The sequence below is a fragment of the Pinus tabuliformis genome, chromosome 3_1 (genome assembly GCF_031772625.1).
Source record: "Pinus tabuliformis cultivar Carrire ecotype Pingquan chromosome 3_1, CPIR1, whole genome shotgun sequence".
In the NCBI taxonomy this organism is placed as follows: domain Eukaryota; kingdom Viridiplantae; phylum Streptophyta; class Pinopsida; order Pinales; family Pinaceae; genus Pinus; species Pinus tabuliformis.
The window spans coordinates 302651450-302667733 of NC_142301.1; the positions used below are offsets into that span (position 1 = coordinate 302651450).

General features: G+C 40.2%; 1 protein-coding gene across 2 annotated transcripts; it reads left to right on the forward strand.

Annotated features, from left to right (window-relative positions):
* Positions 1-1841: 1841 nt before the first annotated feature.
* LOC149186986 (disease resistance protein UNI-like) lies at positions 1842-15938 on the forward strand. Of its 2 annotated transcripts, none has more exons than XM_089411250.1 (2): positions 1842-5179; positions 14522-15938. In XM_089411250.1, the coding sequence occupies exon 1, from the start codon at positions 2125-2127 to the stop codon at positions 5074-5076; it is 2952 nt and encodes a 983-aa protein (XP_089267376.1). In that variant the 5' UTR covers positions 1842-2124; the 3' UTR covers positions 5077-5179; positions 14522-15938. The 2 variants fall into 2 exon arrangements, with proteins under 2 accessions (XP_089267376.1, XP_089267377.1); XM_089411251.1 differs by lacking the exon at positions 14522-15938 and adding an exon at positions 5463-5480.
* Positions 15939-16284: the final 346 nt, after the last annotated feature.

Genomic DNA, 16284 nt, shown 5'->3' on the forward strand with positions numbered 1-16284 from the left:
AGTCTAACTTATAGATGAAATGGCCTTTTTCACTACATATTTTCTGATTAATTTTAAAAACTTGAGTTTGAATTGTTTCCTCCACATGTTTGAGTGCTAAATCCATATATACATTCAAAAATGTATTTAAACAACAAAAAAATCTTGAAATTGTATCCAGATTTTGGTGAATTCAGGTAAAAAGACTATTTCGTCTATAAATTAGACTATACCTAAAAAATATATACAAGATCTTATCAATTAAAATTATTGTATTAAGGTTATTGTATTAATTAATATAGATTATTCTTAATTGAAACAAAAATTATTAAAAATGAAACACAATATATTAAAAAAAATCAATTAATTTCTATATATATATATATAAATAATGTTAAGCTAATATTAATTAAGTAATTAATTAATTAAATTGACTAAATATAATTAATTAATTATAATAAAAGGTATTATTCACATTAATATTTAATTTAGTTAAGTCAATATAATAAAAAAAAAACATTGCATTAATTAACTTTAGTATTACTTTACTAATTTCTTATCATTCTTCCACCATTCTACGGCCTCCCAATTCTTCATACCTTCTATATTCTTACCTCCCGATTCTTCATACCTCTATATTCATGCCTCCAGATTCCTCATACCTTCTATATTCATATCCTTATTTCACCTCCTGATTCCTCCTTCTGTGTCTATACCTTCTATATTCATGCCTCCCGATTCCTCATACCTTTTATATTCATATCTTTATTTCGCATCCTGATTCCTCGTACCTTCTATGTTTATATCTCTTCATACCTTTTATGTCTATATCCTTATTTCTATGGGTCACTTTATATTTATCTACACTATATTGACATGTCTTTGCACCTTTTTGATGCAAATGCTAGTATTAATTTTTCATATTAACTAGTGTGAAATAAGAGTAATTTAACTCATATATTTTGTTTTATTTATATTTTAAAAGTTAATTTTGTTTGGAATTTGAATTATTTTTAATAATTATAATAATAACAGTGAGTTTGAATTGTATAATTTGTAAAATGTGTTTGTGTTTTTTAATTCATAAATGTTTTTTCCTACAAAATGTGCACAGATGACCTGAAGCCAAACTAGTTGAACTGCCATTAACCCACGACCTCCCATTAATGAAGTATTTTAACAAAGATCAATTAAGATGAACTCCCATTAACCCATGACCTCCCATTAGTGAAGTGTTTTAACATAGACCAATTATACCTCCCACTAGTGAAGTTAATTAGTGAATTATACCTCTCACTAGTGAAGTTAATTAGTGAAGTATTTTAATATGGACCACTTAAAGAACTCCCCTAGTGAAATATTTTAACAAAGACCAATTAAGATGAACTCCCATTAACCTCTCATTAGTGAAGTATTTATGATAGACCAATTAAGACAAAGACAACCCCGAAGACTTCTTCTAATTCATGAAATCAATTAAAAAATAACGAAATTATATAACCAAATTTTAAATTAAAAAAAATCCAAACATTTATTAATTAGATACAAATGCTTTATAAATATCATTCATTGGATAGTTTTTAATAGCAGAGATTAAAGTGTATCCCCAAATTGTGATTTGTTATTGTTATTTAATAATGTACATAATAAGTTCATAATTGAAATTGTATGAGATAAATATGAAAAAATATGAGGAATTTAATATTTAAAATTCACAGGGAACACCTGTCTAAATAAGTAAATAATTATTTTTTTTTTTTTTTCAGAAAGGATGCTACCCACGAAATTTAGAAAAGATAAAACACACGAACTTTAGACAAAATTCCTGCGCAATTTGAAACTATTATTTAAACGATAGAGAGGCACCAGCGTCTATGCATCACCTTATTCCACGCTGAAAAAGAGTACATCTCACAAATGTAAAATTCCTTTCCACAAAAATTCTCATCCGGGTTATCAAGTTTGTCCAGGACTTTGCAAATAAAAAATTCCTTCCACAAAAGTTCTCATTGGAGTTGAATCAAGTTTGCGCAGTATTTTACAAATAGATTTATATTCAGGTCCTCCTGCTTCATATTCAGCAATAACTATTTCATTTTCAGCAGATAGCTTATTCCAGTAGCTGGATTAGGTCATTGAAAAAATATGGGAGATCCTGGATTTATCTCGGGATTTATAGGCGTTGTTATTGACAGGTTGATTCAAGTAATAGAGAAAGATGTTATGACTGCTATTACTTGTAGAGAAGAGCTTAGGAGTTTAGAAAAATTAGTTAAGGAGATTCAGCCTGTAAATATGGCAATTCAACAATATCGAATAGCTATTCAGCAGTCTCAGAGTGAATCAGTTAAGAATATTGAGCCTGTTACAGTGAACACCTGGCTTAAAAAATTGAACAGCACCCTTGAAGATGCAAGAGAAATAGTGCTGAAGTGCCAAGTTTCATCAGACAATTTGGTATCTCGATATATATTGAGTAAGAAGATCAGAAAGAATATTGACAGCTTGCAGGGTCATCTGGAAAGGTTGCCTTTGATAGGTTTCAGTTATCAACTCCATTCTGATCTGACTGATAGGTTGCAGAGCCAGGAGGCTGCTCAGAACCAATCTTCAATTCCTTCAACAAGCCAGCCGAGCCTTGCAAGCTATAGGCAGCAACCAATTCAAGAGCCGTGCATCGTCGAACAAGATGAGCTATTCGTAAACCTTAAAAGTTTGGTTATGGATGACAAGGAAATAGCATCCTCTTCCCCATCCAGAGTAGGTGTTTTCGGCATGGGTGGAGCTGGAAAAACCTTGCTCCTCAAGAGAGTCCATAATGACAAGGAAGTGCAGCAACACTATGAGAAAGATCTGATACTCTGGTTGACAGTTACCCATAATTTGTCAATTATAAATCTCCGCAATAATCTTGGGAGGCAGATAAACCTCAATTTAAATGAGGGCTTTGATGATAGATGGGGCGAGGAGGATGTTCGGCGATGGATTCACGAAAAAATGAGCAGCAGGAGATTCTTGTTGTTTTTGGATGATATTTGGGATGACAGTGAGACAATGCTGGAGATGTTGGGTGTACCAGAGGATCATGTCCATGGCAACTCCAAGATCGTTGTATCGACAAGAGATCGAAGAGTGCTTGCAAAGATGAGGGTGAGCAACCCTATTAGTATGGATTATCTATCTCCAGAGGAGAGCTGGAGGCTCTTCTGCTTTCATGCGTTTGCAGGTGATCAGTACACTCTATCTGGTTCAATCGACAAGATTGCCAGGGATGTCTGTGCAGAATGCGATCGGATGCCACTTGCTCTCAAAGTAATTGGAGCAGCCATGGCGGGCGTCACTGCCCCGTCTGAGTGGCAGGTGGCGTTAGAAAAACTGAGAAATGCGGATAAACTCAACCCTCAAGTAGAGAAGAAACTCTATAATCGATTGAGATTCAGTTACGATGCGCTGTGCACCCCACGAGATTTTGCTTTGCAGCTCTGCTTTCTGTACATGGGAGCTTTCAAAGAGGACGAGGACATTTATATTGAGGATGTGATAACCTTATGGATAGGAGAGGGTCTCCTTCAGACCGAAGAAGGTAAAGATCCACTAGAAATTGGAAGGTCTCACGCCAACTTTTTACTGGATCGGTGTCTGATCGAAGCTACTATCAAGGACGCTGCCGGACAGGTGGTGGCCTGCTCAATGCACGATGTGTTACACGATCTTGCATTGGAGATTGCCGAGAAGGAAGAAAACTGCTACTTTAGAGCGGGCAAATCTTTGGAGGAATTCCCTTTAAAAGATTGCATAGGCAAGGGAAGGATTTTTCTGATGGAGAACAAATTTACGTCAATCCCTGATGAATTCCAAGGTCATGATGTCAGGGCGATGCTGCTCTCTGAGAGCAAATCTTTGGAAGATATTCCGTCCCGTGTGACGAGGACTCTTACATCTATTAGAGTCCTGGATTTGGGAGGAACGTCCATCAAAACATTGTCTGAAAGCTTTGGAGCGTTGAAGCATCTGGTGTTCCTCCGTCTAGCACGAGCGCCGATAGCGAAGCTGCCCGATTCAATAACAAGATTGAAGAAACTCCAGATACTGGATTTGTCTCACTGTGGCCAGCTGAGTGAGTTGCCTTACGGGTTACATAAAATGACAAGTTTGATATATCTGGATCTGAGTTTCTGTCAAGGGGTAAAATACATTCCTAGTGGGATCTCAATGCTCACATCGTTGCAGTATCTGAAAATGGAAAAGTGCTGGCAAGCTTGGCAGCAAACGCCACAGCCAAGGAAAACTCTATGTGATCTGACTGGAGGTCGTCCAGAGTACAAAAGAGCTGCTAGCTTCAGTGATCTGCACCACCTGAAGCACCTCAAATGGTTGGCACTGGAAGACTGGTTGCAGCCATTTACAGAGGGCGTAGTGGGTAATATGGTAGAGATGAGAACCCTTATCCTGCGGATGCTGCAGATGAAGGTGCTACCAGAGGACATGAAAATTATGGTAGAGCTAAACACTCTGGTTGTGCAGTCCAACGTTTTAGATAAGATCCCATCATGGATATGTGATTTCCAGCAGTTAAGTTGTCTAATACTAAAGTCTTGTAGGGACCTACAGGAGATTCCTGTAGGGCTGGAGAAGCTTGAATGGTTGAGGAGACTGGATATAATTGGATCGTGGTCCTTAAAAGAGTTGCCCGATGCCTATGGCAAGGAGGGTGCGTTTCCAAGTCTGGAAAGCTTTTGGTTGGATCAAACAAGGACGTTGGAGGTTTTTCCTCCAATAAGTCAGGGAGCTATGCCGCTGTTAAAGAAGTTGGGGTTGGTGTTTTGCCTCGATGTGAAAACCCTTCCTCCAGGGCTTCAAAATTTACAGAATCTGAGGGAAGTGCATGTATATGAGAGTCCCTTAATACTCAAATCTATGGAAGAAGAAGGTAGCGAAGCATGGTCGACAGTTAGACAACTGGAAGGAGAGATGCATGTGGAGATATTGAAAGAATCGACTGCTAACCACCGCCATAAACGCATGAAAAAGAGAATGGGAAATAAATACTGGTGGGATAGGTTCCTCAGTAATATGTGGATGGATTTTAACATGTAAGCCATCGTCATGGGTAAGCAATTTAGTTAAAAGCAGTATTCAAAATCGTTGCATCGTTGCAGGAATGACTCATCTTGCTTTGATCACCGTCTTCACTCGAGAGGTGACTTCGTTTTCATTCAATTTCCTTGTCATAAATTTTGAGTGGAGTGGCACCATATGCATTTATCTTTTTTTATTTCTTTCCCTTTGTATTTAAATTGGTATCAGTTCAAAGAGAGAGGTTGGCTGGTTTGTCATCAACTTGAGGCGAGTGCCATCTGTATTTTGCTAGTTTTGTTTCCTCCTTTGTAATTAAATAAAGAAATAGAGTGGTTGGATGGTTTGTGATCAACTTGAGTTCAGTAGCATCTGTATATTTACTTGCTTTATTTTTTCCTTTGTAGCTAAACAAGGGAAGCTGCAAAGCAGCAAGTCTCTTCCAATGAGGGCGGCATAGATTCCATTGCAGGTTTATATATGATTGATTGCTGTAATGGTTGTTGTTGTAATTGAATTTTTTATTGCAGGTTTATATATGATTGATTGCTGTAATGGTTGTTGTAATTGAATTTTTTATTGCAGGTTTATATATGATTGATTGCTGTAATGGTTGTTGTTGTAAATTACTAATTGAATTTTTTATTGCAGGTTTACATATGATTGATTGCTGTAGTGGTTGTTGTTGTAATTATATAAGTGATTGCTGTAATGGTTGTTGTTGTAATTGATTTTCCTTTTGTGGAAACGTGTGTTGTTGTAATTGAGATCTTTGTTGTGGAAGCATGCGTAAACGTTGTTGATGCTGCTGTGGAATACATTGTTGAATCATCTACGCTACTTTGAAGCTGAATTTGTTGAGATGGTTGTTTTGAGAAACAAAGGACTGTGAAGTATAAATTATGGTGGGTTTCCGATTATGGTATCATTTTGTTACTGATTTTGGTGATCTCATCCTCCGGCCCTGGCCTTCTGGAAAGGGAGAAGGGGAGAGGTGAGATTGAAGCTAAAAGTGAGCCGTGGGCAGCAGAGGTCAAAGCAGAGAACACTGTCGTGACCTGAAAGAGATATCAGTGAACGACCTATGATTACTGACTGTAATGACCAAAGAAAAAGCACCGTCCACAAAGGAAACATGTGCCACCATTGTGTCAGGTGAATAGCATAGTCCATTTGTACGGATAGATTTACAATCAGCATCCGCTCCACATGCATAGTTCATAGCCTTCTACACGACTGGATTTGGCACAGTAGGTTTTGGTACACACCAAATATTGCGTCTGCTGTAGCTTTGACTTCAGCATCACTCTGCCTACAACTGGCAAAGCAAGAGAGTCCATTTCCAAACACTGAAACAACTAACTGACCACAATTGGTTGCAATGGCATTTCATCTCACACAGATGGCCATCCCATATGCTAGCAGATGCTGCACTGATTCGCATATTCCACAACATCCACAAACAAATTTGGCAACTAGAGCCTTGCATGCAGTACCTTTAACCTATTAGCCTTCCCACCATAATGCCCACTACTTTAGCCAGCATGGGCCTCGCACAATACTACCTGCCAATGTTGCACGAAGCGGGAGCGTTTTTTGGAAGCGGGGACGCCGAAGCGTCATTTTCCAAAAATCTAGGAAGCGAAGCGTCCGCGGAAGCGTCTGCTATATATATATATATATTTTATATTTTTTTGCATTTATACTCAAAACAAACATCCCAAATACCAAATTAATTGTAGAAGACATGAAAACATGCATATTTTTGCATAAATCAAGATAGATATAACATCCATTGTACATTAATGATCTAGAATCTAGATTCTTCTCCTCTTGTCTAGCCTTTGCCTCTACCTCGATTGTCTAGGGATATTAGTCAACATTGCCCAATTTTGATCAAACTACCTAATTCAAGACTTAAAATATGGTAGAAAAAGCTTAACATGTTTGATCGATGATTTTGACTTGATTGAAAGGTAATTTTTTGCTAAGGGCGTGCCGCGTGACAAAGGAGTTCAACAATTAACACCACCAACACCAGGGTACATATAGGGCTTGGTGCTCTTGATTAAATGCTAATCGCATACCTTCATACTTGATATAATCTAATGAAATGCCACAATCCCATTGATCCTGAATACCTGAAAACTGTTAAGTCTGCTGAATTTTGAATAGGATATGAAATTCTATTTTCTCCATATGAAGTCCAATGAGGCTGGAACCACTCTCAAACATTCTGAGTCATTTCATGGTAATGTTAAAAATTTAAGTAAAAGGATGAAAATGAAAAATAAAGGAGAATGTCACTTTTACTTTAAGAATTTAACATTACCATGAGGGAGCATCTGCTATATTTATATTTTTTTTTGCTTTCATTTGTCACCCTAACCCAAGGTGGACCCACCCCCAACAAGCAAACTCACCTAAAATTGAAAAAAAAATTGAAAAAAAAACGATTTTCTAAATGCTTTTCCGGAAGCTTTTCTGGAAGCGTACGGAAGCGTCTGGGAAGCGTCTGGGAAGCGCCTGGGAAGCGTCTGGGAAGCGTCTGGGAAGCGCCGTACGAAGCGCGCTTCGGAAGCGCCAGCGCTTCCAAATTTCCAGGAAGCGTCTTCCGAATTTCGGAAGCGCGCTTCCGGCCAAGCTTCCTAGGCGCTTCCGTACGGGACGCGCTTCGGGGCTTGGAACCGGGGGGGGCGCTTCGTGCAACACTGCTACCTGCCATTCATGATCTGATACGCATCTGTGCAGAATCCCATTCATTGCCAACTTATAACTTATAAGATGCCTGGAAATCAACAGATAATTCATTCCATGCACCACTAGCCGCCTACGCTTCCACCTATCATAGTCTTCTGGTGATGATCGGGAGCTAAGGAATTCAACAATCTCAGCAAAGAAGTCTGGCACTGCTTCCACTTTGAAGAGATCGACATCAGGAAGTTCATCAACTCTCCTAATGATTTCTCCATTCTCAGCAAAAACATGACTATTCTTACATGAAATTATTTTTTTCCAATCTTAAAACATTCTAATTGCAGTTTTAACCGTCCTTTGTTTTGATTCCACAAACCCTGCCTCGCAGGCTTCTGTCCATACAAACGAGACTCCTTTCCAGCTTATTAGATCATGTCTGTTCTATATACTTATGCTCAGTAACTTGTACTATGTAAACAACATGAACAGAAGCCTGTGAGGTAGGGTTTGTGGAATTAAAACAAAGGATTGCCTAAGAGGCCTTCTGTAAGGCCTCCGAGCGATGGTGCGACGGGCACCGGGCGAAGTCGCCGTGCACGAGGGCGCGGCGGGCGCGTGCTGAACGGGCGTGCGACGGTGAGCGACTTACGACACTTGGAAAGTGCGTGGAACAAATGGAACCTTTATATTGCAACTTGGAAGGGAACTTGCATAAGGGCAGGCCGACTGTAAAAGAAGCGTTTAGGGGTGCGTTGAAGATGTTTTGGGGGGGTCCGCTGGGGAGCCACCACCCACATGTAAACCAAAGGTAAAACGATATAAGTATACATGCGTTGGAGTCATTTTGATCACTCAACTTCGCACTTGAAGACTCGCACAAGGTAGAGGAGTAAAAGGTGCGCAGAAATAAGAGGTAGTGCGCATACCTCATGCGCAAGTCTTAAGGGGTGCACTTGAAGTCTCTCTTGGAATGGTTGTGGGTTGGGCAAGGTGTGCCCGGGTTAGTGCGGATGTGCAGGTTTTGGTGTAAGACTTGGCATTGGATTTTAGGTGGCTCGGGTGAGCACCGTCCTTTGTGCAAGAGGTGCACAAGATTGTTGTAAAAGGCAGGTTTGCCTTTCTTTGTAAATTTGGTTAAGTGTGAGACTTGGTTCAACCAAGACACGCTTGTTTATTGTAAACTGATATTCTTAATATATTGATTCGGGCAGACTCACATTACGGGGAGTTGCCCCTCCTCTTTATACTTGTTGCAATTGTTGATGTTCTCGTTATAATTGCTATGGATAATGAATGAGTATGGGCGTCATTAAGTATAAAGGATAATTGCATGTTTACTTGGTTGCGAAACACAAGCTAAGTAATGTTAATGTGAAAGTAGGCGTAGTCCACGAATGTTAGTATTGGTGAAAAGAAAGCGTTCGGTGGTGCCGCACCTTGCTACAAGCGGTTGGAAGACTACCGCAGGTGTAGGGGTGTGACAGGTGGTATCAGAGCTCGGTGAAGAGCTTATCAGAGCCGGTCTGAAGACTTGGAGAAGTCTTGCAGGAAGCTGGGTGAAGCAAGTGTGCATACACTTGGAAGTTGATGACAGGTGATATTGAGACTTGAACAAGGTTCAGGTGTTGAAGCATTTGAAGGTAGTTTCAAGACTCGGTTTGAGCAGGGTTGCTCGTGACAGTGGAAGCAGGTTTAGCAGAGGTGAAGCTTAGTGCTTGGACCAAGCTGAACGACAAGGCATGGCAAGTTTGGAAGAAGGTGAAGGGAAGCTCTTGCTTACCTTATACAGGTTGAAGAGGTTGAAGGAAGAGAAGCCCCGGATCCGAAAGGAACTTGAAGTCTTGGAAAAGAATGTTGAAGATGAGCTTCTTCAACTTGGATGGACGATGGAGCAAGATGAAGTTGCAGATTGTGCTATCAAGAAAGAGGAAGCTGTGATAGTTGAAGATGTTGCAGACATGACAACGATGGAGGATGAACTTGAGGATGATCAAGTTGGGCCAGGATCGTGCAGTTTGTGGACATGGATGAATGAGGGAGAGCCTCATGATGATGAAGTAAGTATTGATACTTGTGTTTCATTTGAGCATTTGGTAGATGGATCGTATGCAGGGAAGGGCAAAGACAGTTTGCCGATGCTAGGGAGCATCTTACCATGGATGACTAGGATGAGACCTTGTATGGAGGAACAAGGATTGTCGACTGTTGCAGGACTTGTTGGGGTTGTTTGTGACCTTATGGTAGAAGGTACAAAGGCCCTTGACAAGGGAGGAACTTGATGATCGTTGTGGAGGAATGGGTCATGCTTTAGCCACATGGAAAATTGGCTAAGTGCCCGGCATGACTCATGGACAGATTGAGGAGGGCACACACTTGAGGTATGATGATGATGCTTGGGTGGACTTCTCATGGCCGAGACCAAGAGATAGTCTTGGTGGACACTTTGGTGGAGGAGCTATGATGGAGGGACTCATGACATGATGATATGGTTGGGTGACCGAGTTCACTAGACCGAAGATTGAAGACTTGGATGAGGATGACCGATTGTTGTGATGAGCCTACTTGGTTGGACTACATGGACAACATAGTCATGGACATCAGGTTGGAGACATGGAGCATGGCAGTCTTATGCAGGGACATTATGCAAAGCACTTGTAAAGGTGTCATGGACATCCAAGGAAGAGTGCCAAGGCAGGGATGTTGTGCGGATGGATTTGCTAGTGTGACATGGAGACTTATTACTTATGAGCCAATGGAGAGGTTGTGCATTCTTGTACAACAAGACCATGGATTTGGTTGAGCAGATTATGGAGCTCATGATGACATGAGATTGTTGTGACTTTTAGGGACTTCATATATGGTGGACTTGGAGGATCTAATGCATTGAGGAGCTGAGGTCAAAAGACTTTGATGCAGTATGGGATGCATACTTTCAAAGTACATGTATGGGCATGGCTTGGAAGAGTGACTTGATGTGGAGGATCGATATGAGACACTTTGGAGTGATGGAGTTACGATGATGATGATGCCTTGACTTGGGCATGGGTTGAGCCGAGACTCAACTACTTTGACACATGGGAGCTGATTGATCTATGATCATGGGCAGCACATGGATAGATGAGACAAGTGCATACTTGTTTCTATGGTAGACTTGAGGGATGGCACATTGCAGATATGATGGAGGTTGCTTCATGGACCTGGATGTGGCACATCAAGAGTCGATGTTTGAGGAGAGGGTCTCTTCATATGGAGGAGACACACACATGGATGATGATGTTGGGATAGATGTGGCTGATTTCATGTAGCACATTGACACCAAACATCATGGACAGCATGTTGCAGATGAGATGGATGGAGTTCCATGGACCTGAGCATGGATTATGGAGATAGATTCTTGATGAGTCAAGGATGTGGCAGAATGTTTTGAGAAACAACTGATGGTGGCATGAGGATGTTCACTCTCATGGTTTGAGCGTGACAGTTGGACTGGCCATCCGACTAGTTCAAACATGGGGTTGCGAAGTGTACAGAGATGTGTTAGCATTATGTTGGAGTATCATGGCAGCAGTTCACATGAGGACACATGATGAAGACAGGAGGTCAGTAATCATGGATCGAGATGACATCTGATGGAGAGCATACCATTGAGGTGCATACCTTGGTATGGTGAGCTTGGTGGCAGTTGGTCACTAAGTCGAGGCATGATGGAGATGAGGCTCTACATATGTTGCAAGGATGTTTGCTTTGTATGAAGGAGTCAACATCATGGATGATGATGATCTTGGTGGATGGCTACCGGGATGGTATGTTGTCGAGGACGACAACGATTTCAGGTGGAGGAGGATGTAAGGCCTCCGAGCGATGGTGCGACGGGCGCCGGGCGAAGTCGCCGTGCACGAGGGCGCGGGCGGGCGCGTGGGCGCACGACGGGCGTGCGACGGTGCTGCGGAGAAAATGCGACGTTTGTACGAGTTTAGTGCGACGAAACCGTGAGCGAATTACGACACTTGGAAAGTGCGTGGAACAAATGGAACCTTTATATTGCGACTTGGAAGGGAACTTGCGTAAGGGCAGGCCAACTGTAAAAGAAGCATTTAGGGGTGCATTGAAGATGTTTTGGGGGGTCGGCTGGGGAGCCACCACCCACATGTAAACCAAAGGTAAAACACATATAAGTATACATGCGTTGGAGTCATTTTGATCACTCAACTTCGCACTTGAAGACTCGCACAAGGTAGAGGAGTAAAAGGTGCGCAGAAATAAGAGGTAGTGCGCATACCTCATGCGCAAGTCTTAAGGGGTGCACTTGAAGTCTCTCTTGGAATGGTTGTGGGTTGGGCAAGGTGTGCCCAGGTTAGTGCGGATGTGCAGGTTTTGGTGTAAGACTTGGCATTGGATTTTAGGTGGCTTGGGTGAGCACCGTCCTTTGTGCAAGAGGTGCACAAGACTGTTGTAAAAGGCAGGTTTGCCTTTCTTTGTAAATTTGGTTAAGTGTGAGACTTGGTTCAGCCAAGACATGCTTGTTTATTGTAAACTGATATTCTTAATATATTGATTCGGGCAGACTCACATTACGGGGAGTTGCCCCTCCCCTTTATACTTGTTGCAATTGTTGATGTTCTCGTTATAATTGCTATGGATAATGAATGAGTATGGGCTTCATTAAGTATAAAGGATAATTGCATGTTTACTTGGTTGCAAAACACAAGCTAAGTAATGTTAATGTGAAAGTAGGCGTAGTCCACGAAAATTAGTATTGGTGAAAAGAAAGCGTTCGGTGGTGCCGCACCTTGCTACAAGCGGTTGGAAAACTACCGCAGGTGTAGGGGCGTGACACCTTCCATTGGGGGAGCTAGAACAAATTCTCCAACTGAAAGTTGAAGCCCCAGATCCAAAATGAGACCAGAACTTAATCCTATTAACTTTTGTTATCAGAATTCATGGCATTGCCACCATTTTCACTGTCAGCCTTTCAGGAGCTGGGGTTGGAGCTGTTGACTTCTTTATCCGTACCTCTTGCTTTATCTGAATTTGGCCCTGTAGCTACTCAAAATTACCACTCACCTTCTTTGTGCCACAGCTGAGGGGCGACTGATGTTGTAATCTCCTTCATGAACGAGGATGAATTTACTTTCAGTTGCCACCAGTGTAGACCTGATAATATTTAATGCAATTCATTTAAGTAAACGAGGATGAATTTACTTTCAGTTGCCACCGGTCTAGACCTGATAATATTTAATGCAATTCATTTAAGTAATGCATTACGTGCATTGTGATCAATCTTAGGGCAGCTCATGAGATGGCAGTTGATCAGGAATGCTCTTGCTTGAGTTACAAATAGAAAATAGCAATTGATTTATTCAGGTGGTATTTGTGTGGAAATCATTTCATTCACACTGGTGCCTTATGCTGTAAGTGCATGTCAATGAATATAGAACTTTGCATTTCTAACAGAAAATGTTTCAGTCAATTAATGGAAAACTCTTGGTCGAAACAGAAAAGCAATTTAGCCAAGCTTAAATATCCTTGTGAAAATCCCATCTTAAGAGAGTAGGCAAGAAAGCAAATATATTTCAATATACATGAAATCGTTTTCTTCATATCATAAATTAATTAAGTTATTGATGATAGAAAATTAGAGAACATTTTGTCATACTAGGTTTGGGTCATGATTTACAGCAATGCAGTTAAAGTCAGACGAGAATTTGGTTATGCAACTATTGATCGAAAACTGTCTTGTTCAAACAATGAATACTTATGCTTATGTTGTTATGTCACTGGAAGTTGTTTCCAATTAATAACAAAGTACGTGTGTTGTTCACATTTTGAATTCTTTTATCTATTTTCAAATCATTTTTATGCGTAATGGATTCTTGTGCAATTATTTTCATTGATAAGAAGGCAAATGTGGATAATTCTCATTGTCTTCTTTTTTCATTCTCTGGACTACAATTTGACAGAGATAGGCAATTGGTAAGATGTAATTGTCATATATACGCTACTGCATATTTCAACCTCTGAGATTTCATGTTATCGCCACCCTTATAGGAAATTCTTCATCACCAGAAGAAAACTATACAATATTGTTTTTCGTAATCTATTGTAATTGTTATTTGTTCTACTGGCAGTTATTTTATTGCATCTCCTTTATTTTATTAAGATCATGATTTGGTTGCCTCCTCTCGCTTCAGTTCTTTAGATTCCTGGTCAGTATCTGCACACAGTGTGGATGGTCTGAATCCATCTATTTATTCTTTACCTTGACTGAATATTTAGTCAGATAATGCCGCATTCAATAGTATAAATATGGCTCCAATGGGTAGTGTTTCAACAGAAAATGCCACTTTTTGTTAATTAATACCAGTTTGTAGACTCAACTCCTGGACAATATGCATGCTACATGATGGGCAGATGTGTTCTCCTTCGTTTGCTAATATTTTGGGCTTCTGGCTTGGGTTAAGTTATGTTCTCCCACGTGTTTTGAACATGAATTCGATGTTTAACAGGCTTATCTTGGCTTTGGCTTCATGATGAGAGAATGTATTTCCCTCATTTGCTTCTTATTTTGGCTGATTTTTGGTTTTGCTTGTCTACATTATGATAGAGTGGGACCTTTTGACTTTATAGATTTTGGAATGATTCCTTCATTATGATACAGTGGGACCTTTTGAATTCATAGATTTTGGAATAATTCCTTCATTTTCTTGTCAAGTACCTTTTGATTTTGTAGATATTGGAATAATTCGTTCATTTTCTTGTCCTCTAACAGATACAAGATGAGGTCAAAAACAAATTCAAGATGTGGCCGAGAACAAATTCAGCAGTCAGGAGGACCAGGAGTTATGTTTCTATCTTTAGTGTTTTGGGATTATGCTGTTTTTCTACATATTGGGTGCTTCGCAGAAGAGTGGCTTTGGAAAAGGGGGCAGACAGCAGAACCAAGAGTTCTTTCTCTATCTTTATTGTTTTGGGATTACGCTGTTTTTCTACATATTGGGTGCTTCGCAGAAGAGTGGCTTTGGAAAAGGACCATAGGATTGCAGAAGAAATCACCAAACTGACAGACTGTGCAACTTTGTCTCTAAATTTTGAGACTCAGCACAATGAAGGAGATAATATTGAACTTTCTGAATCCAAAGCAAAAATATTTGAACCTTGTAGTGCCAAAAGGACCATAGGATTGCAGAGGAAATCACCAAACTGACAGACTGTGCGAGACTCACCACAATGAAGGAGATAATATTGAACTTTCTGAATCCAAAGCAAAAGTATTTGAACCTTGTAGTGCCAAATACATTCATTACAAACCTTGCCATGACCAAAAGCGAGCTATGACATTCTCTAGAGATAATTCCCTAGCAATAATATGATATACAGAGAGAGGCATTTACCACCCGAGGATGAGAAGCTACATTGCCTCATTCCTGCTCCGAGAGGATTCAAAAATCCATTTCCATGGCCAAAGAGCCGTGACTATGTGCCATGTGCTAATGTTCTCTATAAATGTCTTACAATAGATGTTGAATTAATGGAGAAAGCTAAACTTAAATTATTATTTAGGTGTTTGTTTCTTTAGATAGGATTGAAATCCTATTATCTAGGGAGTGGTTGAAACCACCCTGATTGAGAGAAAGCCTATATGAACTAAGTTGTTCCCCTGATTGTAGAATGGTGTATTGTGTGTGTAGTGCTTTGGCACTCTCTAGGTATCTCACCTGCAGAGCTATTTAGCTAATATAATATCAGTTTTTATCATGGTATCAGAGGTAGTGATGTATCTTCAACTCATTTCTTCCCAAGTGATGAAAAGCTTTAATTCTAATTCTTGCCCTTCTCAAAATTATGACAAGCTGGATAGGAGAAATTTTCCTCTCACTACTCCCGATGTCCAACAATTGAACGTCAGTCATGTTATCTTCAACATTCATGAGATCATGATAATATGAATTCTTTCCAGCTTTGTCTTCTTCTGCCAAGTCTTTGCAATCAGCTTCATGTGGCTCGTCCAATTGATCTTCAACACTTTGTTGCACTTCACACCCTTCATGAAGATCAACTCGTGAATCTTGCACAACAGACTGTGCCTCTTGATTCTTTTGGTCATCAACATAATCGTATTGTTTTGCTGAAATTTCTTCTGACTTGAACACACTACCCATGTTAATTCCAAATGCCAACATGAAAAAATCATCATCATCAGAATCAAAAATATCTAAAAAAATAGACATGTTTTTAAGGTCCAGCTTATCTCGCTTTGAGATTTCTTTTTGGACTCCACACGGTCCTTGAGCTCCAACAACCTCGTTACCTCGCAGACGGGAAACTTCTCCCTTTGGCAGCTCTTCAACTATAGAACCTTGTAGACTGTGGCTTCTGTGCCATGCAGGTCTTAGTGCCCTCGGCTCTGGCGACGAGCAACTAAATGACCTCTCACAAGCTGGAAACACTATCAGTATCTAATTCTGATGCACATATTTCTGAAGATGGGTTCAAATCAGGACAAATCTGCTGGCAGCAATACCTGATCGTTGC